The following is a 27054-nucleotide window of genomic DNA, read 5'->3' as shown; positions in this document are numbered from 1 at the left end:
TTCGTTAAATCTGCAAACTTCAACATTTTTTTTTGACAAAATTAATTAATTTATCACGAATAAGAGTTATTACAATCTTCATGCAAAACATCAATAATAGAATCTGGTGGTAGAATCCAGATCATGGGACGAGCATGAAAACAAGATGCCCTTGCAAGATTATGAGCAACCTTATTTGCTTGTCGTCGTGTAAAGCAGACCTTGTATGATGGTCGTTGGCGAAGGATTGCTCGGCACGCAGAAATTAGTATACCAAATTCTGAATCATCCTCTCTTCGTGAATTAAATGCATCGATTACAGCTTTAGAGTCTGATTCAAATGTTACCTCTTGTAGGCCCATGCCATCCACCCAACTGAGAGCCTCTTTGAAGGCCATTGCTTCTGTAACGTCCCGAAAATTTTAAAGTCCACGCAAACCACGTACATGCAATTATTAAATTCTTTTGTATTTTAATTAAATGTTTTAATTGCATGAATTAATTATGTTTTGCATACTTGCATATTTAAAATATATTTTTCTACATGATTGCATAAAAATTGTATTTTTAAGGAATATTCAAGTGACGATCGAGGAACGAGGACTAAGGGCTGAAGAATAGAAAATATTTTTATTAAATAATTATTTTTAATTATTTAAAAGATGGTCGATGCTTTTTAGTATTTTGTGAAATTAAGGGTTTTGAGGTGATTTTATACGCCGGGGCGTAAATTTTATCGGTGTTGGTTTTTCAACTAAAATACGAGCTTTGTGGCAACCCGGCTAATAAGTTCACATATTTAATTAAACAAAAAGCTTGTTGATATTTTATTTAAATCCTAACTATTTTAATGGGCTTAATTTAGAGGCTTAATAGGCCTAAAAGCCTTGAGGTTGATTAATTAATATTTAAAGGGGTAAATTTATCAAAACCCTACACTTTGCACCAAGGAAAAATCGGCCACTCACTTTCAAATTCTGAAAACTCTTCCCTCCCCACACCCACACACACACGGCAGCACACACTTGCAATTAGGAAGGGATTTTCGAAGGTCTATCAAGAGCAAACCGTAGTCGTCCCTCCGTTCTTCGTCGTCAACGATTATTCGAGCGTATACTACGCAAAGGCACACCTTAATCTCCCTTTTCTCATCCATTATATCATAATATTGTTTAAATTATGTGTGCATGAAAAGCTTGAAGTTCATATATGTATATATTCAGATTTTCAAAACCCATCTTGTACATTCATTGGAGTTGTGATTTCTATGCCACTTGTTTTATGCCATGACTCACGTTTTTCTCACTTAAGGGGCTGCCATGACATTAAGGGACGATCAAGCTAAGTTAATATGTGAATTAAGGCCACACACACCATCGAACACACGGCTAAGCAACAAGAAAGAAGAACAGGCGAAAACTTGCTGTCAAGGGTTGGGGTGATCGGGTTGCTTGTTCAAGGGGTTGGCTTGGTCTTGGCTTGAGCCAGGGCTCGGCTAGAGTCTGTCACGGGTCAGGGGGAGAGTCCTAGCCAAGCTAGGACTCACGGTAAGGGCTGGAAAAGAGTCCTAGCCATGCTAGGTCCCTACCCGAGAAGTTGCATGTGAGGCGCGCAGGGTTCAGCGTCGCGCAAGGGGCTTTGGGGCGTAGCCTGGGTTTGAGGGTTGGGTTCTAGGGAGTCCTTAGGGTCCTTAGAGGGTGTACAACAGGTGGGTTCAGCGGTTGGGTGCGTGGGGAAGAGTCCTAGAAGCAAAACAAGAGTCCTAGTCTAGGTGCAACTCTCGGCCAGATTGGGTGTCAATTGGGGCGGCTTGTTTTCGGGTTTTGGAGTGAATTCTTGGTAAACTTAGAGTCCAGTAGGCTAAATTAACATGTTGGGCACCTTTTGGCTCGACATGGTTCGGGGGTAACTCACGAAAATTAAGAGATGGCTCGGGGTCGAAATTTATGTGTCAAATAGGGTTTTAAAAAGAAGAAAAATTTGAAAACAGCTCACGGGGGGGTCGAGTCGTGGTCCATAAGGGCTAAAGTAATATAAAAAGACTAAATTTAGAATTTAGGAATTTTATATTAAAGTTTGGTATTTTTCGGGATTAAAACACCGTTAAAACAATTAAGAAAAGATAATTGAAAAGGTCTAACATTTAAGCCAAATAAAATTATGTAAAAATTCACGTAAGCTTAAATAATTATTTGGGACATGCTAGAGTCATGAAATCAAGAAAAAAAGTCGAAAAGGTAAAATGTTTAGTCCAGGGGTAAAACGGTCTTTTTACACCGGAAAATTAGTAAACGTCGTGCAGTGCCCTAAATGCTGTTTTTATGATATTATGATTATTTTTAAATGTTTATGAAATGCTTATGATTAAATTATGATTTTAAAAAAAATGTCTATTTGATTTCTATGAGGTAAGGAAGACATTTAAAAGACATGTTGCATGCTTGGTTTCAAAAATAAAATGTTATGTTATGCATGATTTTTATAAAGTGGTGAGAATATAAATGTTGAAGAAAGTGAAGTGATTGTGACTAATTCGTTAATGATGGCGACGTCGTGAGGGTTATGGTCCCAGTGGGAGCCCGACGATCGTGTTTCCATTATTACGAATATGAGGTTATGAGGTTTGAGGTAAGAATGAGAATATCGTGAGGAGAGAAGGCCCCAGAGGGAGCCCATTTATGGGAGAAGGCCCCAGAGGGAGCCCCGACGATCGTATTTCTATTCGATCATGTTAGGCCAATGCTCAGTTGACCGGTGAGAGTGTCGCTGATGTCCCTGCCGCCCAGTACCGTGGTTTTATGTAGATGGATCCATCGTCATGTCATGTCATGTCAGGAAAGTCACAATTAACGATCTGAATTCAACAAAAAAAAAGGAAAAGGAAAATGTTTATGATCATGTTAAAGGTTTTATGTCATGTTGAGGAAAAAGGAAAAAGATTAAGGTTTATTTATGCATGTCATGAAAATGTTTATGTTTAAAGTTGATGCATCATTATAAAGATATTTTTATTTAAAGTTTTATGCATCATGAAAATATTTACGAAAATGTTTATGTTTATGCATCTTCATGAAAACGATATTTTAAGTACAAATATTTTTCACTGTTATATGTTGACTGTATTACGTATTACTCGTTATAAAGATTATGGTGTGTTGAGTCTTTAGACTCACTAGGTGTGATGGATGCAGGTGGTATTGAGGGAGGACTTGATGAGTGATTTGACTGGGCTGAAGGCGCACACAACCCGAGGACCAGCGCTTCTACTTTTTCCGCATTATGACTTTTAACTCATGCTTTGTGATTAAAGATTTTTAAGTTTATTTATTTATGAATTTGAGAGATTTTTGAGAGGTTTAGTATGGGCTATTCTTTTCAAATTATTGCTTTTTAGGTTTGATAAAATGTTTGACAATTTTATGCTTTAAAATATTTTCCGTTGGATTTTTAAATAGCAGTTGGAAGTTTATTTTTAAAATGATGTCAAAAATATTTTATGGTTCGGCCGATGCTAAGTGAGGTTAAAAAAGAAAAAAATTTCTAGTACTTTTAAAGCAATAAAAATGGCAGGACGTTTCAGTTGGTATCAGAGCAAAAGTTCCTGTAAAGGGTTGTGCCACCATCAGCGCCGGAAAGATCAGTCGTCAATCCTCAATTTGTAAGTTTACATGCTTTATATGATTTTATGATATTACCTACATAAGTACATGAATTAAATGTTTACGTCACATGTTTAGTAGCTTCACGATAATATATGTTCTATATGCTCTGAATTTTTATACGTGTTATGATATGAAATAAGAAATTATTTGATTTTAACGCATGTTGGTTTTGTGGTGGGATTGGACGACGATGATTTTTGGGTTTTAGTATTGACGTTCTATTTTTTGGGCCATAAGTTAATCGTGAATATTTTGAATGCTTTGGGACACGTAGATTTTCTAAGAAAAAATTTATGATTCGTGGTTACTAGTTGAATTAATTTTTGGGAATTAGACGTAAGAAATAATGATTTAAAGATTTGCAACGACTTTGGGAGTAAGAAAATGTATAAATTGGGATTTTAAGTTTTGATGAAATGTAAGATTGATTATAGGAACTGATTTTTGGGTAAATAAGTTTAAATTTTTTGAAATTATGTTATGGGAAACCAGTAGAAGAGAATTAAGAATTTCAAGAATTTATGGGTTAATCGTAGGATTTTTGAAATTAAAGACCAATTAAGATAATTCTTGGGAAATTAAGAATTAATTTTGAGATTTTTAAGGAATTTGGGGACTAATTTAGCAATAAGCGATAATTTGATGGTTTAATTGATAGGAATTTTGAGGATTTAGACTTGTAAGAATATTTTGAACATTGGGATATCTTAGATATAGTGTTATAAGGAATTTTAATCAGGGGTTTTTAAGGATGAATCGATATTAGGCTTGAAAAATCTAAGCGTTAGCGGATGCGTTTGGGATTTTAAGATTGAAATTTGATAAGTTGATGAATATTTTGGGTATAAAATAAGGAAAGTAAGATACAATAAGTATGTTCATCCATCATTTTATATTGGGAATTGTAAGAAAATTGAAATTCGAAGTTATAATAGTAATAACACTAAGTATTTGGGTCTTTTTAAGTTGCGATTTGAAAATAAGGATTTAAGAAGGAAAATTTAATTGGGATAAAGAGACTTAAGGACATTCTAGAGTTTAAGTTCTATCAAAGTAAGCGCAGCGGAAGCGTGGAGTTTTGGGATACTAGAACTAAGTCTAAAATTTGGGTTATTAAGGATAAGCGAATTTCGAGGACGAAATTCAATTTAAGGGGGGAAGATTGTAACGCCCCGAAAATTTTAAAGTCCACACAAACCACGTACATGCAATTATTAAATTCTTTTGTATTTTAATTAAATGTTTTAATTGCATGAATTAATTATGTTTTGCATACTTGCATATTTAAAATATATTTTTCTACATGATTGCATAAAAATTGTATTTTTAAGGAATATTCAAGTGACGATCGAGGAACGGGGACCGAGGGCTGAAGAATAAAAAATATTTTTATTAAATAATTATTTTTAATTATTTAAAAGATGGTCGATGCTTTTTAGTATTTTGTGAAATTAAGGGTTTTGATGTGATTTTATACGCCGGGGCGTAAATTTTATCGGTGTTGGTTTTTCAACTAAAATACGAGCTTTGTGGCAACCCGGCTAATAAATTCACATATTTAATTAAACAAAAAGCTTGTTGATATTTTATTTAAATCCTAACTATTTTAATAGGCTTAATTTAGAGGCTTAATAGGCCTAAAAGCCTTGAGGTTGATTAATTAATATTTAAAGGGGTAAATTTATCAAAACCCTACACTTTGCACCAAGGAAAAATCGGCCACTCACTTTCAAATTCTGAAAACTCTTCCCTCCCCACACCCACACACACACGACAGCACACACTTGCAATTAGGAAGGGATTTTCGAAGGTCTATCAAGAGCAAACTGTAGTCGTCCCTCCGTTCTTCGTCGTCAACGATTATTCGAGCGTATACTACGCAAAGGCACACATTAATCTCCCTTTTCTCATCCATTATATCATAATATTGTTTAAATTATGTGTGCATGAAAAGCTTGAAGTTCATATATGTATATATTCAGATTTTCAAAACCCATCTTGTACATGCATTGGAGTTGTGATTTCTATGCCACTTGTTTTATGCCATGACTCACGTTTTTCTCACTTAAGGGGCTGCCATGACATTAAGGGACGATCAAGCTAAGTTAATATGTGAATTAAGGCCACACACACACCACCGAACACACGGCTAAGCAACAAGAAAGAAGAACAGGCGAAAACTTGTTGTCAAGGGTTGGGGTGATCGGGTTGCTTGTTCAAGGGGTTGGCTTGGTCTTGGCTTGGGCCAGGGCTCGGCTAGAGTCTGTCACGGGTCAGGGGGAGAGTCCTAGCCATGCTAGGACCCTACCCGAAAAGTTGCATGTGAGGCGCGCAGGGTTCAGCGTCGCGCAAGGGGCTTTGGGGCGTAGCCTGGGTTTGAGGGTTGGGTTCTAGGGAGTCCTTAGGGTCCTTAGAGGGTGTACAACAGGTGGGTTCAGCGGTTGGGTGCGTGGGGAAGAGTCCTAGAAGCAAAACAAGAGTCCTAGTCTAGGTGCAACTCTCGGCCAGATTGGGTGTCACTTGGGGCGGCTTGTTTTCGGGTTTTGGAGTGAAGTCTTGGTAAACTTAGAGTCCAGTAGGCTAAATTAACATGTTGGGCACCTTTTGGCTCGACATGGTTCGGGGGTAACTCGCGAAAATTAAGAGATGGCTCGGGGTCGAAATTTATGTGTCAAATAGGGTTTTAAAAAGAAGAAAAATTGGAAAACGGCTCACGGGGGGGTCGAGTCGTGGTCCATAAGGGCTAAAATAATATACAAAGACTAAATTTAGAATTTTGGAATTTTATATTAAAGTTTGGTATTTTTCGGGATTAAAACACCGTTAAAACAATTAAGAAAAGATAATTGAAAAAGTCTAACATTTAAGCCAAATAAAATTATGAAAAAATTCACGTAAGCTTAAATAATTATTTGAGACATGTTAGAGTCATGAAATCAAGAAAAAAAGTCGAAAAGGTAAAATGTTTAGTCCAGAGGTAAAACGGTCTTTTTACACCGAGAAATTAGTAAACGTCATGGCAGTGCCCTAAATGCTGTTTTTATGATATTATGATTATTTTTAAATGTTTATGAAATGCTTATGATTAAATTATGATTTTAAAAAAAATGTCTATTTGATTTCTATGAGGTAAGGAAGACATTTAAAAGACATGTTGCATGCTTGGTTTCAAAAATAAAATGTTATGTTATGCATGATTTTTATAAAGTGGTGAGAGTATAAATATTGAAGGAAGTGAAGTGATTGTGACTAATTCGTTAATGATGGCGACGTCGTGAGGGTTATGGTCCCAGTGGGAGCCCGACGATCGTGTTTCCATTATTACGAATATGAGGTTATGAGGTTTGAGGTAAGAATGGGAATATCGTGAGGAGAGAAGGCCCCAGAGGGAGCCCATATATGGGAGAAGGCCCCAGAGGGAGCCCCGACGATCGTATTTCTATTCGATCATGTTAGGCCAATGCTCAGTTGACCGGTGAGAGTGTCGCTGATGTCCCCGCCGTCCAGTACTATGGTTTTATGTAGATGGATCCATCGTCATGTCATGTCATGTCAGGAAAGTCACAATTAACGATCTGAATTCAACAAAGGAAAAGGAAAAGGAAAATGTTTATGATCATGTTAAAGGTTTTATGTCATGTTGAGGAAAAAGGAAAAAGATTAAGGTTTATTTATGCATGTCATGAAAATGTTTATGTTTAAAGTTGATGCATCATTATAAAGATATTTTTATTTAAAGTTTTATGCATCATGAAAATATTTACGAAAATGTTTATGTTTATGCATCTTCATGAAAACGATATTTTAAGTACAAATATTTTTCACCGTTATATGTTGACTGTATTACGTATTACTCGTTATAAAGTGTTACGTACCGTACTTTTACTACTTCAAAATTTGCGGAAAAATTAAAAATTTTTTTAAACATAAAATTTCATACGGTCGTCACTTGTCATTTAACTTAATAATATTAAAATCAACATTCCCAACTAATATTTTCCAACAAAGTACTTATTTCAAATCATCTCACATCCAACATAAAAACATAATATTTTAAAGTTTTCACAAAACATCAACATAGTGGTCCTCGGGTTTAGCCTTCCGCTCAGTCCAACCCTGCCCCTTGGTCGCCACCTCCTGTCTCCTCCTCAACGTACTCACCTGCATCGTTCAAGTCTAGTGAGTCTAAAGACTCAACACGTATAAACTGGGAATAACGAGTATTACATAATAAAACCACATACAACTTCAAAATATAACATATATACTTGAAACTTAAACTTTCATAATAACTTTGAACTCTCATAAACTTCTTTGAACTTGAACATACATACTTTGAAACTTGAACTTGCATAATAACTTGAACTTTCATAAACTTGAGCTTTGCATAAACTTTGAACATACATGCATACATAATATGACGTGCCATCACATAAACTTTTCTTTAAACATGCTTTCATACTTCAACATACTTAACTTCATCATTTTGCGTAGAGGATGTTTCAAAGCAAGTGACCCATAACATAATAAATGCCTGATCAGACAAACCACAGTACTGGGCTGACAGGGACATATCCACTGCCACATACATGAGATCCCTGTTCATAATTTAACAGGCCAGTTGATCCACGTTCATAATTTAACGCTTCACAACCACGATCTAACCCGTTCATAATTTAACGGGCGGATTGGTCCCCGTTCATAATTTAACGCTTTCCAATCTTAACTTCAAACCCGTTCATAATTTAACGGGGTGGAGAGGTCCTCGGCCACGTTCACCGACTTCCAAACCCATTCACTTTTGGTCACAAGACATTTAGCATACCTCAAAAACTTCAAATATTTTCTTTGCACGTCATACATACTTACTTTGCATTGAGGGATTCGTTGGATGTCAATCGGGTCGTTGCTGCAACATACTAATATGAATACATAAACTTAACTTGTACAACTTAAACGTAAATGTCATGCTTAATCCCAAGCTAAATAAATTCTTAGAACATTCTATAATTTCCCATTACATAACCCTGTAAAACATCATATTAAACCATGGTATAAAACCTCAAATCAAACCTTAAATAATAAAAGAATATACCTAAAATCTGAAGGTACACGGACCCCGTCCCTAGGTCCGTATCATGGTCCGTGTCCGTGCGCTTAAAAATTGTTGTGATGAAATAAGAAGGCACGGACACCGTGCCTACCTCCGTGTCCGGGTCCGTGTCCGCTCTGTTCGACGAATTATTTTATGAAAATTTTGCGACATGTCTATTCTCCCAATTAACACATAAGGCATCAAGATTCATCACTATGAGACCATTCTAGGACACCATAACAATGAACTAAACTTTTATAATCACTCTACAATTCATACGACCCAAAATATTGTCATTTATATTAAAGTTTATTTCTTACGACATCTTAATAATTCAAGCTCTTAACGACATGAATCAAAACCTCAAAAATACTCTAAACATCATTACTAACTTTCTTATATGCAGCAACGATCACCCGTCGATCCCCAACAAAGCCTGCAACATAAAAACTTCAAGAACATATTAAAATTCATAACTTTCTTGAAACACGATTTGAGCAGTCATACTAAAAACTCCATAACTCACTCGTTTTTAATCCAAATAACTCGAATTTTATATCAAATCAAACGTATCGAAAAGATCTACGTTTTTGTAATTAAAAGTTTTCTCAAAATATGTACCGAAAAATCGCAGTTTTCGAAAGAACAGCGAAACATGAGTTTTCGGATCTAAAAATAGCAGTCATACTAAAAACACCATAACTCACTCGTTTTTAATCCAAATAACTCGAATTTTATATCAAATCGAAGGCATCGAAAAGTTCTACGATTTTTACGTTGAAAGTTTTCTCAAAATCAATACCGAAAAAATCGCAGTATTTTACAGAACAGCAAAAACGTGAATTTGGTGATCCAAAATTGTTTCAAACTTGATCTAGACGTGATTGCTCAAACTTCTACGCATCACACATATAATTTTTGCATAAATAACAACACAACGCATAATATGACAATATCGATGCATCAAGAACAGAATATACGTGCCTTTTGATATTTAAAAATACCGAAACGACGATACCGAAGCGGAGATGATACGGGAGACGATCCGGGACGAACTTAGCTCAATTTCTTCAAAGAAAACTTACTAAATATATGCTGGAAATTTTTAGAAGAGATGTGCTCGTTGAATGAAAAAAAAGAAGGAAGAAAATGAAATAAATAAATTGAGAGAGGAGTGTTTTAAAAACACAACCTTCTCTTTAGTCAAAAAGTTTAATAGCATGTTTTATTTTGTGTTTTGTGTTGTGTGTGTACGTGTATATGTGTGTGTAAATGTGTGAGTGTGTGTGTGAGTCAAAGTGTGTGTGCTTGTGTGTTGATATATATATGTGTATATATATATATATACCTACATATATATAAACAATTGTAACATATGTATTTAATATACTAAAAAATCTATTTAAAAACATTTAACATACTAATTTAAAATAAATCTCATATTAACCCCATTATAAATTTTAAATTTAAATAAGATGCACAAATACTACAACTTTAAAATTTTAAAATCAATTAATCATTTAAATAATTAAGCTCTTAAATTACTAAAATTAATTAAATTATTTAAAATACTCCATCCTTATCTTAAATAAAATACTGCATTAAAATTTACTAAAAAAAAATCGTCCCTATCTCCTTTTCTCGATCTCGCCTCGAATAATCGCCTGAAACATAAAACTCTAGAAAACATTTTATCATACATTAAATAAACATAAATAATTAAAATAATAAATTTCATAAATTAAATATATGCATGGATTTTACGTATACTATTTTGGGCTTTACATAAAGATTATGGTGTGTTGAGTCTTTAGACTCACTAGGTGTGATGGATGCAGGTGGTATTGAGGGAGGACTTGATGAGTGATTTGACTGGGCTGAAGGCGCACACAACCCGAGGACCAGCGCTTCTACTTTTTCCGCATTATGACTTTTAACTCATGCTTTATGATTAAAGATTTTTAAGTTTATTTATTTATGCATTTGAGAGATTTTTGAGAGGCTTAGTATGAGCTATTCTTTTCAAATTATTGCTTTTTAGGTTTGGTAAAATGTTTGACAATTTTATGCTTTAAAATATTTTCCGTTGGATTTTTAAATAGCAGTTGGAAGTTTATTTTTAAAATGATATCAAAAATATTTTATGGTTCGGCCGATGCTAAGTGAGGTTAAAAAAACAAAAATTTTCTAGTACTTTTGAAACAATAAAAAGGGCAGGACGTTTCAGCTTGAGCTTCTTTGATTTCCACTAGGCCTGGGATGGCATTTGTTCCGGCACTTATGAAGGAGCCCATGGAGTCTCGAAGCACAATTCCCATTCCTGTGTTTCTACTTTCATTCTGTAATGTTGCATCTACATTACATTTGAAAGTTGGTGCTTGTGGTTTTTTCCAAGTATAAGACTGGTTGGACTGTTGCCTATTAGCTTCATTTGATCCCTCAATGCCACGCACCCCCTTCCAATCAGATAGCAACTGCATCGCTGAATCAACAACTTGATGAGCTGTATTCGATATCCTGTTCCATAGTTTCTCGTTGCGAGCTCTCCATATACCCCATAACACCATTGCAATTTTGTCCATTGCAGTTTCCGGAGCCTTACTAAGGATTTGGAATAGCCATTGTACAAAGCCTTCTGCCTCATTTGATAAGGATAGCACAAGATGCCACATACCGATAATCTCCCAGCAGTGTTTTGCAAGTGGACAGAAAATGAAGAGGTGCCAGGAATTTTCCCACTCACTTCCACAAGTAGCACACGAAATTGGTACTGTTATGTGTTTCTTTTGGAGATTTCCTCTGTTCGGTAAAACATCCCTAGCTGTACGCCATAGAAACGTCTTTACCTTGGGTGGGATTTTTAGGTTCCACAGCTTCTGCCACTCTCCTTGGATCTTATTTTCTTCACTCCCCCCACTAGGATCTCTTGGGCAATTTTGTATCCTGAGCGTACAGAGTATTTACCATTATTCCCATGATGCCATATGCATTTGTCTCCTTCAGTGTTCAAGTGCATAGGAATGTTCAGTATTTCTCTAACATCTCGATTGCATAATAGACCTTGTAACAGTTCTATATCCCATTGTTGAGTGGAGGGATTGATGAGTTCTTTTACTGTCATAGTTTCTGTGGCCATTGCTGGAGGAGATTCAATATAGAAGTTATGTGGATCACGTAGCCAGGGGTCCTTCCATACACGAATATTATGCCCATCTCCCACTCTCCAGCGGATCCCTTTATGCATGATAAACTTAGAGTTCCACAGGCTTCGCCAGATATAACTAGGATTGTGGCCAAGCGAAGCCTCCAAAAAGCTCGAGTTGGGAAAGTATTTCGCTTTTAGGACCCTAGCCATGAGAGACATAGGTTTAGAGATTAGGTTCCATGCTTGTTTACCCAGCATTGCTAAGTTAAATGATTCCAAGTTTCTAAAGCTCATTCCCCCATGGATCTTTCTAGTACAGAGACGCTCCCAGCTTAGCCATTTAATACCTCAATTTCCATCTGGCCGAGAACCCCACCAAAACGAGTTCATGATTCGCTGGAGTTCATCAATGGTGGATTTTGGTAATAGGAATACATTCATACAGTAAGAAGGGAGGGCTTGGGCAACCGCTTTAATCAGGACTTCTCTTCCTGCTTTAGATAAACATTTGCCTCTCCAGCTGTGAATCCGTTTCCAAAGTCTGTCTTTTATGTAGCTGAATATTTCTCTTTTATTTTTTCCTATGAGTGAAGGCAATCCGAGATATTTTCCAGCTCGCATGTCTTTTGTAATCCCAAAGATGTCTGATAAGGTTTGTTGTTCTTCTCGGGCCAGATTGCTGCTAAACATGATACCAGACTTTGCAAAATTGATAGACTGTCCTGAGGCCTCCTCATAATCCTGCAGTAGTTGCTTCAAGATTCCACATTCTTCCTCCTTCGCTTTACAAAAGAGGAGACTATCATCGGCAAATAGTAGATGAGAAATGGTTGGTCCGCCTCTACTAACACAACATCCATGGATGGCTCCCCGTCTTTCCGCGTCAATGATCAGCGAGGATAAGACATGTGCACATAGAATAAAGAGATAGGGTGATAACGGGCATCCTTGGCGTAATCCTCGATGAGGTTGAATTGGTCCAACCACTCTGTCATTTATAAGCACCGAATAAGAGACTGATGAGATGCAGAGCATGATAAGATTCACCCATTTTCTATCAAAGCCGAGTCTTGTCAATGTTTTTTTCCAGAAAATCCCAGCTCAAGCGATCAAATGCTTTGCTTACATCTAGTTTTAGTGCCACAATCCCTTCTTTTCCTCTGGTTTTTCTTTTGAGGTAGTGAATAATCTTAAATGCTACCACTATATTGTCAGTGATCGATCTCCCCTTGATAAAAGCTGATTGGAATTCTGAGATTATTTTGTTGAGGAGAGGTTTCATTCTGTTTGCCAGAACTTTAGCAAATATTTTGTAGAGGATATTACAGAGGGAGATGGGCCGATAATCTTTCATGCTGCTTTGATTCTCACCATTGGGAATGAGTGCTATATGGGTATCATTAAAATGTTCAGGAAAGCAGCAGTTCATCCACCAGTTTGAAAACTCATTGAATACATCTTGTTCAACCAAGCTCCAGAATTTTTGGAAAAATGCGGGGTTGTATCCATCGGGTCCAGGCGACTTATCCCCATGCATCTGGAATAAGGCCTCTTTTACTTCTTCAATGCGAAGCGGGGTAAGTAGGTCTCTATTGTCTGATTCCGAAACCAGTGGAGCGATTTTCGAGGTGACCAGCTCACAATTTACCGTGATCGGGGAATACACATCGATATAATACTGCTTAGCAATCCTACATAAGTCTTCAATGTGTTCAAAAGAATTACCAGCCTCATCGGTGAGTTTTTTGATTCTGTTGGACTTTCTTTGGATTGTGGCTGTCTTGTGGAAAAATCTTGAGTTCAGATCTCCCTCTTTTAACCAGTAAGTTTTGGCACGTTGCTTCCAGAAGTTCTCTTCTTGAGTTAATAGGCTTATGAGTTCTGAGTTCAGTTCCTTAAGGTGGCGTACTGATTCTCTATCATCTCTGGATCGAAGCTCTTCGATTCTCCTCTTGCATTTATCAATCTCATATCGGTATTTATGGGAGACACGTTTTCCCCATTGCTGTAGAGTTGCTGCAGTCTTTTCTAGTCTGTCTGAGAGGCGGTTTACGTGAGAGTTCTCCCAGCTTTCTTTTACTACTTCAGCGAAGTCTGGTTCATTTAGCCATGTGTTCTCGAATCGGAAACCCCGGCGTTTTGCATGTTGAGTTGGAGTTTCAGTTATGAGAAGGATTGGGTTGTGATCTGAGAGAGGAGCGTTGTGATTAAACAGCTTAGCATGTGGAAAGATAGAAGACCAGCTTGGTACGACTAGCGCCCGGTCAATTCTCTCTTCGATTGCATTCGGGGTTCCTCGACTTTTGGACCAAGTGAAAGGTAGCCTATCAGTGGTATATCAATCAATCCGCAAGCCGAAGTAACTTCTCGGAACCCGTTTATGAGCCATTGGGGGTGATCCACCCTTCCTTTTTTGTCTTCGGGGCTTAGAATGTCATTAAAGTCTCCAATGCAACACCAAGGGAGATTAGATTGGCCAGACAGTCTTTGTAGGAGGTTCCATGAGTCTTTCCTTCGGTGTCTTTCAGGTAGGCCGTAGAAGCATGTGATTCTCCAGATGGGTTTGTCGTCTTCTTTAACCTCAGCGTTTATGTGGTTTCTTGAAAAATCTTTGACAATACAAAGGTCTTTATGGCGCCATAACATTGCTAGCCCTCCACTGCGACCAACTCGATCAACAGAGAGTGCCCCAACAAATCCTAGTTTTGCCCTTATTTCTTCAATGCGGGCAGCATAAACCAGTGTTTCAGAGAGAAACACAATGTCAGCCTTGTGAGTTCGGATCAACTCACATAGAACAGGAACTGCTCGAGGCTGGCCGAGACCTCGGCAGTTCCAACTTAGTATTATCATGGTTCTCGGCAGGCCTGGGGACCAGGCCCTGCCGTTAAAAAATGCTGTCTTGGGTTGGTTTGCATCAGGTGTTGGGCTTCTGTATCTTCGTTTGTATTTATGGTCTTGGCTTGTGGCTCGATAAGGTGGCTTCCTCGTGTACGTTTCCTATTGCTCATCAATTCTGTCTCGGTTTCCTCTTTTTCCATTGCATAATTTGCTGTGATTGTATCCCCATATAAGTTTTCTCCTATGATCAAGCTGCGAGAATCCGAGATTTGTACATTGATTGGAGTATTAGTAACTTTCTTTCCCCTCCCTAAAAATCCGCTATTTCCATTTTGCCAATCCTGATTTCTCGCTTCTCCTTTCTGGCTTCCGCTTGCTTTTCCGCCAGGCATCACCGGAGTTCGTTGTGGCCCTTCTTCTCGTAGCCACTTGTTTTCTCCTAAGTTTGTGTTTCTCCTGTCTGTGGCTCGAAGCCAGGGTCCCCACATACGGGTTCCATCATCCGATTCCATAGAAAATAATAGCTCACAGAATTTTTCTATGTGGCCAAGCCGTCCGCATAAGAAGCAGTAAGAACCAAGTTTCTCATATTTAAAGTTTGCTAAGAAACATGTACCATCGGATTTTCGTATCTTCTTGTAACGCTTGAGGGGATTGCGAACATCAATAGCAATTCGTATACGCATGTAAGCCTTCCACGGTCCTGCATTGTTGTTGTTGTCGTATTGAAGAAACTTTCCTATGAAAGAGCCCGGTTGCTTCCCTACACCCTCTGTCATATATCCTATTGGTAGATCGTGGATTTGAACCCAAAAATTTATGTGGTAAAGGGGGACTTGCAGTGGTTGTTCTTCATGTTTCAGATGATGGAGCAGTAGGAGATTATTATCAAAGGTCCATGGCCCGCCGTCCATGATTCGCCTCAAGTCGATGGCATGGTAGAGTTGGAAAATAAATCTTTTGAACCCAATTTCCCGGATAGTTATTCCTTTTCCCGGCCTCCAGATAGTAGATAGGCATTGCTTCATGATGTTGCTGTTGATTTGCCTGTCAGTTAAAAATGTTCCAACTAATCGGAATTCAGCATATTCCTCTGTTGTGTTGAGGATGTCAGGGGCAAAGGATATTTCTTCTCCTTCATCGTCGTCCGGTGATAGTTCTTCCAGCCTTGTTTCCATTAGAGAAATATGTTGATAAAACTCTCAACAGGGAGAGAAAAGAACTCTCAACAGGGAGAGAAAAATTGGATTGCACTGTATAATTCTCAACATTTTTTTATTCTCTAAATATAACAATTAATAATCTTTTTTTCAAAAAACCATAAGGCTTGAGTCGGACTCGGCCCGAACCGAACCCGAACCCGACCGAACCGTCGAGTTCAAAATCCTGATTGGTTACAAATGTCGAGCCTAAACCGTCAGGTCCGCTCGGACCGGCCACTAAGTTGGTAAGATAATGAAAGCAAAAGTAAATGTTGAAAAAGGAGGAAAACCGGCGGAAAAAATAAATCGTGGACTTCAAAATAAATTAAATTCCACATGGATAGATAACGCTGAGATCCGAAAACCCACACGAGCACGCACACGTACGAGGCTATGCTCCTCTGCAACACACTACATTGCGCCACGCTATGGAGCATTGTACGTTGGGCCCCAATCCAACGAAACAGAAGATAAATATCTTCAAAGTCAAACCTTTGTCTTAAAATTCGTTACTATTTTTCCTTTTTTTAAAAAATAATTCATTCCTTCACAATTCTTTTCAGACATAACTTCCGTTTTTTCAGTAAATTAATGTAACATACTTGTTTCTTTGTTTAATTCACCTTTATTCATATTAGGACATTTAAAATATTTAAGTAATCTTCAAATTTCAAGGATTTGAAATGAATTTATTAATTAAAAGAAAATAAAATTTAAATAAGGTTCGATTTGGATGCTTTTAATTTTATAAAAATTAAATTTTTATATCATTTCATGAAGTTTTTAATATCGAAAGGGACCATAACTATGTAAACATTCAAAATCAAACCAAACCAAATTAATTTAGAAACACACCGTGACCATTGTATAACCCGAAACGTTCTTCTTTTTTTCTTTCGACCAGGGGTTTCATATTTTTAAGTCAAATTTTCAATTTGATTGCGTAAATTTGTCATTTTATGTGAAAAAAAGATTGATTATCTTAATTTAAGACCAGATATAATAAACTAAATTTTTTTTTTGTATTTGTTAGTTGTCCCGTACGATTGGATAAAATATCTGGGAGTTGTATATATGATCTTGGACAATCTTTCTCCCTTGAGCTAGATTTTGGGGTTGAGTTAAGTTCAAATTCCAATATTAACAGTATTTACATTATGATTATTAAATTTTCAAACAGAGTATTGTTTTTTTTTTCGATTTATGCATACAATATATTATTAATATTTTTTGATAATATATTAGATAAAACTGTTGGTTAAGGTAATATCATATTACAAGAATCAAGGATAATGTCTGTACTATGCGCCAACCGTACAAGCCTGGAGCAGCACACATGATTGTAACCCTAATGGTACGGCCTCCATTTTCTCTCCTCATCCGGTCACCCTCGTCTCTTTCCTCTCTCACAAAAAATTAAAGAAACCACACATACACACACACACTAAAAAGAGAAATTCCTCTCTTCTCTTCAACACCCCTCTGTCCCCTTTCCATCCTAGTATATAATCTTATCGCCTAAAGATTTCATCTTCTGTGAACTCCAGAATTTGAGGGGGGGAAATCTGTGCATTAACGTTGTTGGGTGTGCTCGTGAGCTCTTTTTTAAATCTGCTTTTGGACCCTGGAATTGACGATAATTGCCTTGCCATTTTTCTAGTTTCTTTTTTATCCTTCAATTGACTCCAGTTGCCATTTTCCTTTTGTTGTGTAAGTTCGTGGATGAGATTAAGTGGAGCTGCAGAAGTAGAGTAGAATTTGATGCCGCCGGAGCCTTATCAGTGGGATCGGAGAGATTTCCGTAAGCACGAGAGATCCGCGTCGGACACTCGTCTTGGAGGCGGGTTTGGAGGCGGTGGGCCTCCCAGATGGCGAGACCAACATCATCACAACGCGCCGCCTGCTCACCCGCCGTCATACCACCAAAACCATCACCATCAGCAGCAGCAGCGTTGGAACTCTGATTTCCGGACTCGTTCTCTACCACCTGGTGAGTTATCGATTTTGCAACCAAGTGGGCTTTTTTTTTATTTAATTTTTTAAGAGAGATGTCTCTCAGGTGTCTTGTTTTACGGTAGTAACAACAGATTTGTATTCTCTTTAATTAAGTTGAAGTCAGGTTTTTTTAAAAAATCCTATTTAGCTAGTTGAAGTGGGTTTGGGGATTTTTTGGTGATTGATGATATTTCGATTGAAAAATGGCTTTACGTTGTTATATTTGTCAGTAATTTTTAAAAGAGATGACTGTTTTATGGGGCATCAAGAATCTGTGGGTGGGTTTTGGTGGATTATTTGGAATAGATCTGATATGGCTAGAAACATTTTAAACGATTTGGGTGTTTAATGTGTTGGATGGATTTGAACACGCTTTGCTATTTAGGAATATTTTATGCGGAAAAATTCATTCTTTCTGATGGCTAAAGTTCATCTTTTTCACGTATTGATATTTTTTGTCCTTTTTGTGGGGTTGAATGTTTTCTGCTGAAGCTCATGGTAGGCAAGCTGGTTGGAGCACGTATCCTGACGAGGGTAGTCATGCGTTTCTGCCTTTTGGGTCTAGATTCATCGACAGGAACTTAGAAGAAGAGAATTTTCGGCCTTACAGATCTTGCAGTGATGCAGGAAGGTATGTAAGAAATAGTAGAGAAAATAGGATGTCCTTCAGGCAGAAAGACTGGAAAGCAACCTCTTGGGAACCTTTTACTGCATCAACTCATGGTAGACTTAACACTGAGACTAATGATCAGAGGCTTGTGGAGAACAACAAAACTAGTCATGAGAGAAATAGTGTTACCAACTGCCCAAAGAGCGAAAATCTCTCTCCGCCTTCCGATTCTCTGAACCCTTTGGAGCCATCTTGCCCTGTAAAGAAAGAACGGCAGGATAAGAAAGGTGGCAATTCTGATGAATTGTGTTCTAATGGATTGGAAAGCACATGGAAATTGGAGAAAGGAAACATCTTGGATTCAATTGATTGGAAACCTCTGAAATGGTCGAGGTCTGGGAGCTTATCTTCGAGAGGATCTAGTCTCAGTTGCTCAAGTAGCTCAAAGAGTATGGCCGGGGATTCTGTTGAGACAGTGGCCGAGGTACATGAAAAGAAAATGGCGCCTGTTCAATCTCCTACCACAGAGGCTGTTGCTTGTGTAATGACCGCTGCTCCAGATTCATCGGAAGAGACTAGTTCCAGGAAGAAACCACGGCTTGGCTGGGGCGAGGGACTGGCTAAGTATGAGAAGAAAAAAGTAGATAGCCCTGAAGACAGTGCAGCAAAAAATGGACTGGTTATTGGTCTCAGTAACATAGAAGAAACAGTCCAGTGTCATGACATGAACTTGCTTGATAAGAGTCCCAGGGTTGCAGGTTTTCTTGATTTTGCTTTACCTGCCACTCCATCTTCAGTTGGTTGTAGCTCATCTACAGGTAATGTGTTTTTCATTGCTGTGCACATGACTGTTTCTTCTTTAGTTTGCTATTTTTTGGTTTTTTTCCCTGCCCACCCTTTTGTTTTATAGTTGTTACTGCAAAAACAATATAAAGGGTATGCATCAATAGGAGGCATGAAATTGACAAAGAATGGTTCATGTATGTTCAAAGAAGTAAAACACAATGGTCATTTGTTATTTGTCATGAATTGGACATATTTGATTTCCCTCCGAAAATTGCGATGAAAAATCAATTTCTTGTGATTGGAGGCCATGTCGATTACTTCTTGCTCTGTGATTGTTAATTTTATTGCTTGGTGTTGTTTGTTAGAACCATAAATTTCTTTCAATAAATCAACCATATTCAACAAAACAAAGAAGAAATGAAGCTGCAAATTGATATCATAAACTGGAAATATAGTTCCTTCCCAGAGGAGATCCTCTGTACAAAGAGATTTCACTCTCTTTTCCCTAGCCTATGCTAGTACACCAACTCAAGAAAACAAAATAATCCGATGTCTAACTGTTCTCCCATCCTTCACGTTTTATTTCTCTTTCTCCAGGGCCTTGCCCAAACCCTCTAGAGTAAACATCTTCGTTAATGGGCTTCTGTCCAATTTTGCCCTTCTAAGCCCAATTCCTTCGTAAAATTGTTGTTTCTTATTACTTTGGGCTTCATGTTTTGTTATACATGTTTTTCTTTTGTTGATTCATGCTGTTTTGTCTCAATTTCGATTGGCTAAGTTTAGGAAAATTAACTTCTTGTAGCTGGACTCTTGAGAATGATTAAATTGCTAATATTTATAGTTAATGGTGCAGACTGCAATCATTCTGATGAGATTTACTCTCACTGGGTGTGGTGCCTGTCTTGTCATTATGTGATGCTATTGGCCACAAGTGTGGTTACTGAATTTGTGATAACATGTGCGTTCAATGTTATTTGATTTTTTTCTTGAGAGGAGTTGATTTTTGATGTTATCTATTCGAACAGTAATTTGTGTTTCATCTCCTTGTCAAGAGAACTTGCATTGCGGGTGAAAGGCAGAGTATTTTCTTTTATTTTGAGCATGTTATTTTTTGACAGGGGAATACCGGAATAGTGTGGATTTTTTTTTGGTTGTGGTTATATCATCAATGGTATTATCTCAATTGGTGATGACTATCTTCTTTTTGGCTAACTAACTCTTTTTCTTCAATGTTACAGGTATTGAGGAGAAAGAATCCTGTAGGGCTGTCAATGTAGATCATGACACAGCTAATTTAAGCTGTTCACCTTGCATTGTGTCCCAGACTTCAGACGAGGGACCGATTTTTAACCTAGAAAAGTTAGAGCTTACATCTTTTGCTAGTGTCAGCTCTTTGATTCGTGATTTGTTACAATCAGATGATTTAAGTTCCAGGGGTTCCAATTATCTTGGAGCTAACTCGATGAACAAGTTGTTGTTATGGAAGGTTGATGCATTAAAGGCACTTGAGATCACCGAAACAGAGATAGATTTACTTGAAACTGAACTGAAGTCATTGATACCCCTGTCCTGGAGTTAGCTGTCCTCACCAAGATGCATCCAGCTTGCAGCCACGAAAATTCCCCTTGAAACCTTGCAAGGAGCAAGGTACACCTTCCGATTTTTCTCAAAGGCCGACTCCTTTGCGCCTTGTTTCATCTGGAGACATGATTGTTGAAAATACGCCTGGTGCAGTTGAAGATGAGTATGTGAGGTTAAAATCTGAGAATTTTGATAGCCCAAGCAGTGCTACCTCCAAGTATGTTGAGGTGTCCCCGTCTGGGGATGATGTCTACCCTTCTCAGACTACTCAGGGTTTTGTGAATTTGGATGTCAAGAATCCTAGTAACTTGAATGAGAAATATGTAGGTAATGGTCTCTGTGAAGAGGAAAACATTGATTGTGCGGAGGAGTACTGTGGATCTACTTGCATTAATAGTTGCAGTGATCTTGATAGAGTTATGGATGATGATATATGCGATATTTATGATTCAATATTGGCATCAAATAGAGTAAATGCAAATGAAGCTTCAGAAGTCTTAAATAAGTTGCTGCCCTCCGAACAGTGTATGGCTGGATCCGAAGTCTCTTGCCGACCAAGCATTCCTTCAGCAGTTAAAAAGAAATATTTTATAAGGAAGCAATTTCTTAGATTCAAGGAGAAGGTTCTTACAATTAAGTATAAGCTATTTCAGCATTTTTGGATTGAAGGTCGACTACTTTCTGTATGGAAACTTCGAGCAAAGTCTCACAAGAGGTTAGATCTGATTGGGCATAAAAAGCATCGTTATGGTCGCTCTCGAATTTGTTATCCTGGTAATTATTTTTTACCTTTTGCCTTTTGTTTTCTTTATTCTTCGGTGCTTTTCCTCATGTTATGATCTAATTTTCAATCTTTCATATGCTGGCTGCTTTCTCCACTTATCACACTCTTGCAGCTATATAGTACCTGGAATTTTCAATTTTTTTCAGTTGTTCTATAACTTGGAAAGATTTTTTGTATTATGTTCAGTTTTCCTCTTTAATGAAATTTTGAACTAAGTTCTCTTTCTCTTGTGTGGTGGAGGAAGAGACAGCCCCCCCACCCCACCCAAAAGAAAAAAAAAAAATTTTGGTCAAAAGTTGTCTAGAAGCTTCTTCCCAATTATTCAGGAATTTATTTTAGGAAAATTCACTTCACTATAGGAGTCAATCTGTTGGCTGTTGCAGGGTGGAGTTTTTATCCACTTGCAATCCCACGTTTGGAATGATATTTGTCATAGTTGTGTGATTTGGTTTGTCTGAGTATGACTTTATGTGAATGTTAAAAGATTTCTGTTTTCATTTTTATTCCTTTACTGAAATTTGTTGAGAATCTTTGACCCAAAAGTGGTGTGGCGGATTTGTCCCAAAAATCTAGCACTTTTGGGGGATTTGGTTGTGTTTCTTTATACCTTTTATGCTGCTTTTAGGTGAGATTTTAATTAATCGTCAAAATTAATTTATTTTTTTATATATATGTTATCTGAAGTCGAAGTGTCCGGGTATTTAATTCTTGGAGAATTGATATGAAATGTATTATTTTTCCTCCTTAATGGGAATGAATGCTGATTAATCTCACCTTCCTCTACAGTGTTATGTAAACTTGTCTTTTATGTGATTCTCTTGATGAGTTGAGCGTGAGATGGTGTCTAGCTTGGGGTTTAATTCTTTAGATGTTTTGTTCTCATTTTCTCTAATTACAGATACATTGGGATTCAAAATTGATTATGCTTAGGCAAATTTTTCCTAACATTCCAATGTTTCTCCTTGATTATTTTCGCAGCTGTTCCTGCAGAAGATGTAGTTGATTTTGTTAGTGGGTTGCTTTCTGAATCCTCATTTAAACCCTGTAGAAATGCTTTGAAGATGCCTGCTCTGATTTTGGACAAGAAGGAGATGCGGATGTCAAGGTTTATCACAAGTAATGGTCTGGTGGAAGATCCTCGTGCTGTTGAAAAAGAAAGGTTTATGATCAACACGTGGACACCTGCAGAGAGAGAGATCTTCATTGACAAGCTTGCCACCTTTGGGAAAGATTTCAGGAAGATTGCATCTTTTTTGGATCATAAAACAATAGCCGATTGTGTTGAGTTCTACTACAAGAGCCACAAATCGGATAGCTTTGAGAAAGCTAGAAAGAAGCCTGAAGCTGTGAAACAACGCAAGTCCCAATCCACTAGATACTTGGTTGCTTCAGGGAAAAGATGGAATCGTGAGGCAGTGGCAGCTTCCCTAGATATACTTGGTGAAGCTTCAGCAATTGCAGCTAATGCCGATGGCATTGAGAACCAGAAAGGCGCATCTAGATTTTCTTTTGGTGCATCTGGTGCCTCCAAGGCACCTAGGTGTTACGATGATCAAGCACAGAGATCAAACAGTCTGGACTTTTACGGGAATGAGAGAGAAGCGGTAGCTGCTGATGTTTTGGCTGGTATTTGTGGTTCTTTATCATCTGAGGCTATGAGTTCTTGTGTCACGAGTTCTTTTGACCCTGGGGATGGATATCAGGATTCAAGGTGTCAGAGAGTTGGTTTTTCAGTAAAGCGGTCTTTGAATCCCGAGATTACCCAGATTGTCGATGATGAATGCTCGGATGAGAGCTGTGGGGAGATGGATCCTACTGATTGGACTGATGTGGAGAAATCAATCTTTATTCAGGCTGTGTCATCTTATGGCAAAGATTTTGGAATGATATCACGTTGTGTCAGAACAAGATCCAGGGACCAATGCAAGGTATTCTTTAGCAAGTCCCGGAAGTGTCTCGGTTTGGATCTGATTCTGCCTGGATTTCATAATGCAGTTTCTGGTGACGTTAACGGAGGTGGTAGTGACATCGAAGATGCTAGTGTTGTGGAGACTGGCTCCATTATTTACAACGAGGGATCCGGGGGCAAGACAGAAGAGAATCTCCCATGTCCCGGCTGGAAGTCAAGTCATGCATCTAATGTTAAATCAGGGACACCTAGTTTGAAGCCTGATTCCAAGAGGTGCGAGGAATTAAATGGGTTGAATTCCCCTGATCCCATGGATGCTGAACTTGGTGTGAATAGTTTGCTGTTGGATAATCCTCAATTGGTTGATAAACCTTTTTCAGGTTTCAATGGACAGAGTGGTGCGACTGATGTTACTGTGCCTGTGAAAGAAATTGGAATAATGGGTGTATCCTCTGTTGCTGAATCATTGCCAGGAGTTGAAGAGGCAAATGACAATGATCTACCTTATGGATCAACTAGGACTGAGAAAGTGACTTTGATTCAGATTTCAGATGGGCATCGAGGGAACGAGAATGAAGGGTCGGATCTTTTGTTAGCTGAAGATAAATCGGCCTATCAGAAAGTTGAAGAAAAAGAAGCTGATTCCACTGAAGTGAGTGGCACAGATTGGTCAGTGACTAAGATGAAGTCTGAGTCACAGCACACTGAGAGCGCCTCTTGTCCTTCTGTTGATGTGCATTCTTCCATGCAAGTTTATAATGTTTCTGGGTGCCAAAAGAAAGCTCATCTTCTAAGCACTACCGAAGACACATCTCACATCCGCTCCGTCCCGCAGGATGGTCACATGGCATCCTTGAGGTCGTCAACCTTGTTTTCTGTTCCAATTAAATATCAAAAGCTGTCCTATCATAATGAATTGCCATCTGTTGGTATCAATGGCGCCGACGATGACCATTGTGATTGCCAGCAGCAGCATATCTCCGGTCACTCATTGTCAGATCATGTTGAATCCTCTCAGATTCTCAGAGGATACCCAGTTTCTGTGCCAATGATGAATAAGGAGGTAAATGGGTGCGTAGGTTGCCAAAAAAAAGTCCTGCCTCAAGATGCCTCTCTGCCAGATGGAAATTTACATACTGCCCATCATGCAGAGCCCTTGCTTAAAAAATGTGATAGTTCAGGACATCATACTAAAATGTTTGAGGTTCCACATCCAGTTCATGACCAGACATGTGAGCAGCGTAGACCCCAGCCCAGTTGCTCATCTAGCTTTGGAAAACCTTCAGGAAATGGTGATGTGAAATTGTTTGGTAAGATTTTAGTATCCTCCCAACAGAACCAAAATTCTTGCGGACAACAAACTGATGACAATAATGGCCAGAACCACAAATCAGGTTCCCCCTTGTCGGGTCAGAAATTTAATAATGAACAAAATGTCAGCTTTGATTCCTCTGTGTCGAAGTTTGATCGTCATAACTATCTTGGTTCCGATAATATTCAGACAAGAAATTTCAGCTTTTGGGATGGAAACGGGATGAAGGCAGGGCTCCCTTCGATACCCGACTCTACCCTCTTATTGTCGAAGTATCCAGCTGCGTTTAGTAATTATTCTATTCCCGCTGTGAAAATCGAGCATCCACCCTTGCATGGAATTGTTACGTGCAACGACTGCACTTTGAACGGTGTCTCTATTTATCCAGCTAAGGACCTATGTAGCAGCAATGGAATAGCAGATTATCTAAAGAATCAAGGTCAGAAGCCTTTCACCATAAATATGAAAAACCCACAAGCCACACTATTCCCTGAGATGCGAAGACAGAATGTTTTCCATATCATCCCTGGGATGCAGCAGCAGTCAAGGGGGCTCGCTGAAATGAACATTGGAAGAGGGGTTATTGTTGGCGGCCAGTGTTCCACCATCTCAGACCCCGTGGTCGCCATCAAAATGCACTATGCCAAAACTGAGCAGTTCAATTTGCAAGCCGGAAAAATCACCAAAGACGATGATACATGGAGAAGTAAAGGGGATGTAGGCAGGTAGTCGTAGCAGAGCTTGAACGCCCTCTGCGGCAAAATCACATGTTTTTTGTCGCTCTGTATTATAGTTTTTGTGATCAGTTGCAGAATCCATTTTTTTATATAGTTTTGGTTAGTAGAACTCTAGATGTAAAATTTGAGAAGAGCATGTATTTGTTGTATTTGATGGGAATACAGAAATAATCTGTCAAAAGTTTGGGGGAGAAACTGTGATTTTTGTGCTGTGGTGTTGTAATTTATGTCGATTTCCTAACGACTTGTGTGTTATTTGTGGGAAAATCTCCTCCCAATCAAAGAATTTTGTGTGTTTATTTAGTCGATGTCCAGATTGTGTTACATTAGAGTAAATATTCTCCAAGGTTTAATATTCCCGAATAGACCTTGATTATTGTGTATATAATCCGCTTTAATCATCGGAGAGTTTTAGCTCAAAATCATGATTTTTTTCTGACACCGTTGCGTCACAGATCTCTCTATTTCCCTCAATCAAGTAACCAGTCGTCGAGCAAATATGTCACAAGTGTCTGGTAATACAACGCTAAGGCCAGCAAAGAGATCTCATATAGAATGAGGGCAGCAATATGACGTCAACCGGTGAGCTACATAACATTCACTCAACATATAGGCTGAATGGGAACTTCCTCAAATGGTCTAAATTGGTTGGCACATTCTTGAAGGGAAAAGAGGTCAACTGAATCATCTACTTGGTACTGCCTGAAACAGGGAGATCCTCGATTTCAAGCATGGGATGAAGACTCGATGGTGATGCCCTGGTTATGGAACTCCATACTGCCTGAAATCAGTGACACATGCATGTTCCTCACCACTGCAGCTGACATATGGGAGACTCCGAAGCAAACATACTCCGAAGTCCGAGATGATGCAAAAATATATGAAATCATGACAAATATTTCATCAACTAAACAAATAAGTTGGTCAATCGCATATTATTACAATCTTCTACAAAGTTTGTGGCATAAGAGGTATCATTATCAGTGCATAGAAATGAAATGCAGTGATGACTCGATATTTCTTAAAAAGTTTTTTGAAAAAGATCGAATTTATGACTTTCTGGCTGGAATAAATATTGAACTTGATGTTTTAAGAGTACAAATTCTTGGAAAATCAGATCTACCAACAGTAAATGAAACAATTGCAATTGTTCGAGTTGAAGAAGGAAGAAGGGGTATTATGATAGAAAACAATTCAGGCCTTGCAACCACAAAAGAGAACAACTTTGAACAGCCTGATTTTTCATTGAAATCGGGCAGTAAAAATTCCATGTGGTGCCCTCACTCACTGTAAGAGGGGGAGGACATATGCTGGAAAATCCAAGGCCGGCCACCAAGATCAAATAAAAATTGGATAGACAAATGTGGACATTCAAAGAGACAAAGAAAGACACATACAACTTCCAGCGATCAACAA

The 27054-nt window shown here is 38.2% G+C and overlaps 3 protein-coding genes across 3 annotated transcripts; 1 reads left to right on the top strand and 2 right to left on the bottom strand.

Moving 5' to 3' along the window:
- Positions 1-10364: 10364 nt before the first annotated feature.
- LOC142523975 (uncharacterized) lies at positions 10365-11408 on the bottom strand. The gene is made up of 2 exons (XM_075627702.1): positions 10986-11408; positions 10365-10400 (listed from the first exon to the last, which is right to left on the bottom strand). Exons 1-2 carry the CDS (start codon positions 11406-11408, stop codon positions 10365-10367), a joined length of 459 nt encoding a protein of 152 aa, XP_075483817.1.
- A 2797-nt stretch (positions 11409-14205) lies between these two features.
- Positions 14206-15955, bottom strand: LOC142525628 (uncharacterized). The gene has a single exon (XM_075629957.1). It carries the CDS (start codon positions 15898-15900, stop codon positions 14731-14733), a length of 1170 nt encoding a protein of 389 aa, XP_075486072.1. The 5' UTR covers positions 15901-15955; the 3' UTR covers positions 14206-14730.
- A 1344-nt stretch (positions 15956-17299) lies between these two features.
- Positions 17300-25941, top strand: LOC142524213 (uncharacterized). Its single transcript, XM_075628086.1, is given in 5 exon segments — positions 17300-17914; positions 18412-19347; positions 20554-20888; positions 20890-21670; positions 22659-25941. Coding segments are annotated over 5 exon segments (5253 nt in total). The 5' UTR covers positions 17300-17685; the 3' UTR covers positions 25631-25941.
- Positions 25942-27054: the final 1113 nt, after the last annotated feature.

Source organism: Primulina tabacum, chromosome 14 (assembly GCF_025594145.1).
Source record: "Primulina tabacum isolate GXHZ01 chromosome 14, ASM2559414v2, whole genome shotgun sequence".
Classification (NCBI taxonomy): domain Eukaryota; kingdom Viridiplantae; phylum Streptophyta; class Magnoliopsida; order Lamiales; family Gesneriaceae; genus Primulina; species Primulina tabacum.
This window is presented reverse-complemented; position numbering and strand designations above follow the sequence as displayed.

Excerpts from the sequence above, each read along its gene's own strand:
- LOC142523975 (XM_075627702.1), bottom strand. The coding sequence starts at position 11,408 with ATGTGGCATCTTGTGCTATCCTTATCAAATGAGGCAGAAGGCTTTGTA. Across the intron at positions 10,401-10,985 it reads CAAATGCCATCCCAGGCCTA|GCGATTATTCGAGGCGAGAT; the intron begins GTGGAAATCAAA and ends TTTATGTTTCAG.
- LOC142525628 (XM_075629957.1), bottom strand. The coding sequence starts at position 15,900 with ATGGAAACAAGGCTGGAAGAACTATCACCGGACGACGATGAAGGAGAA.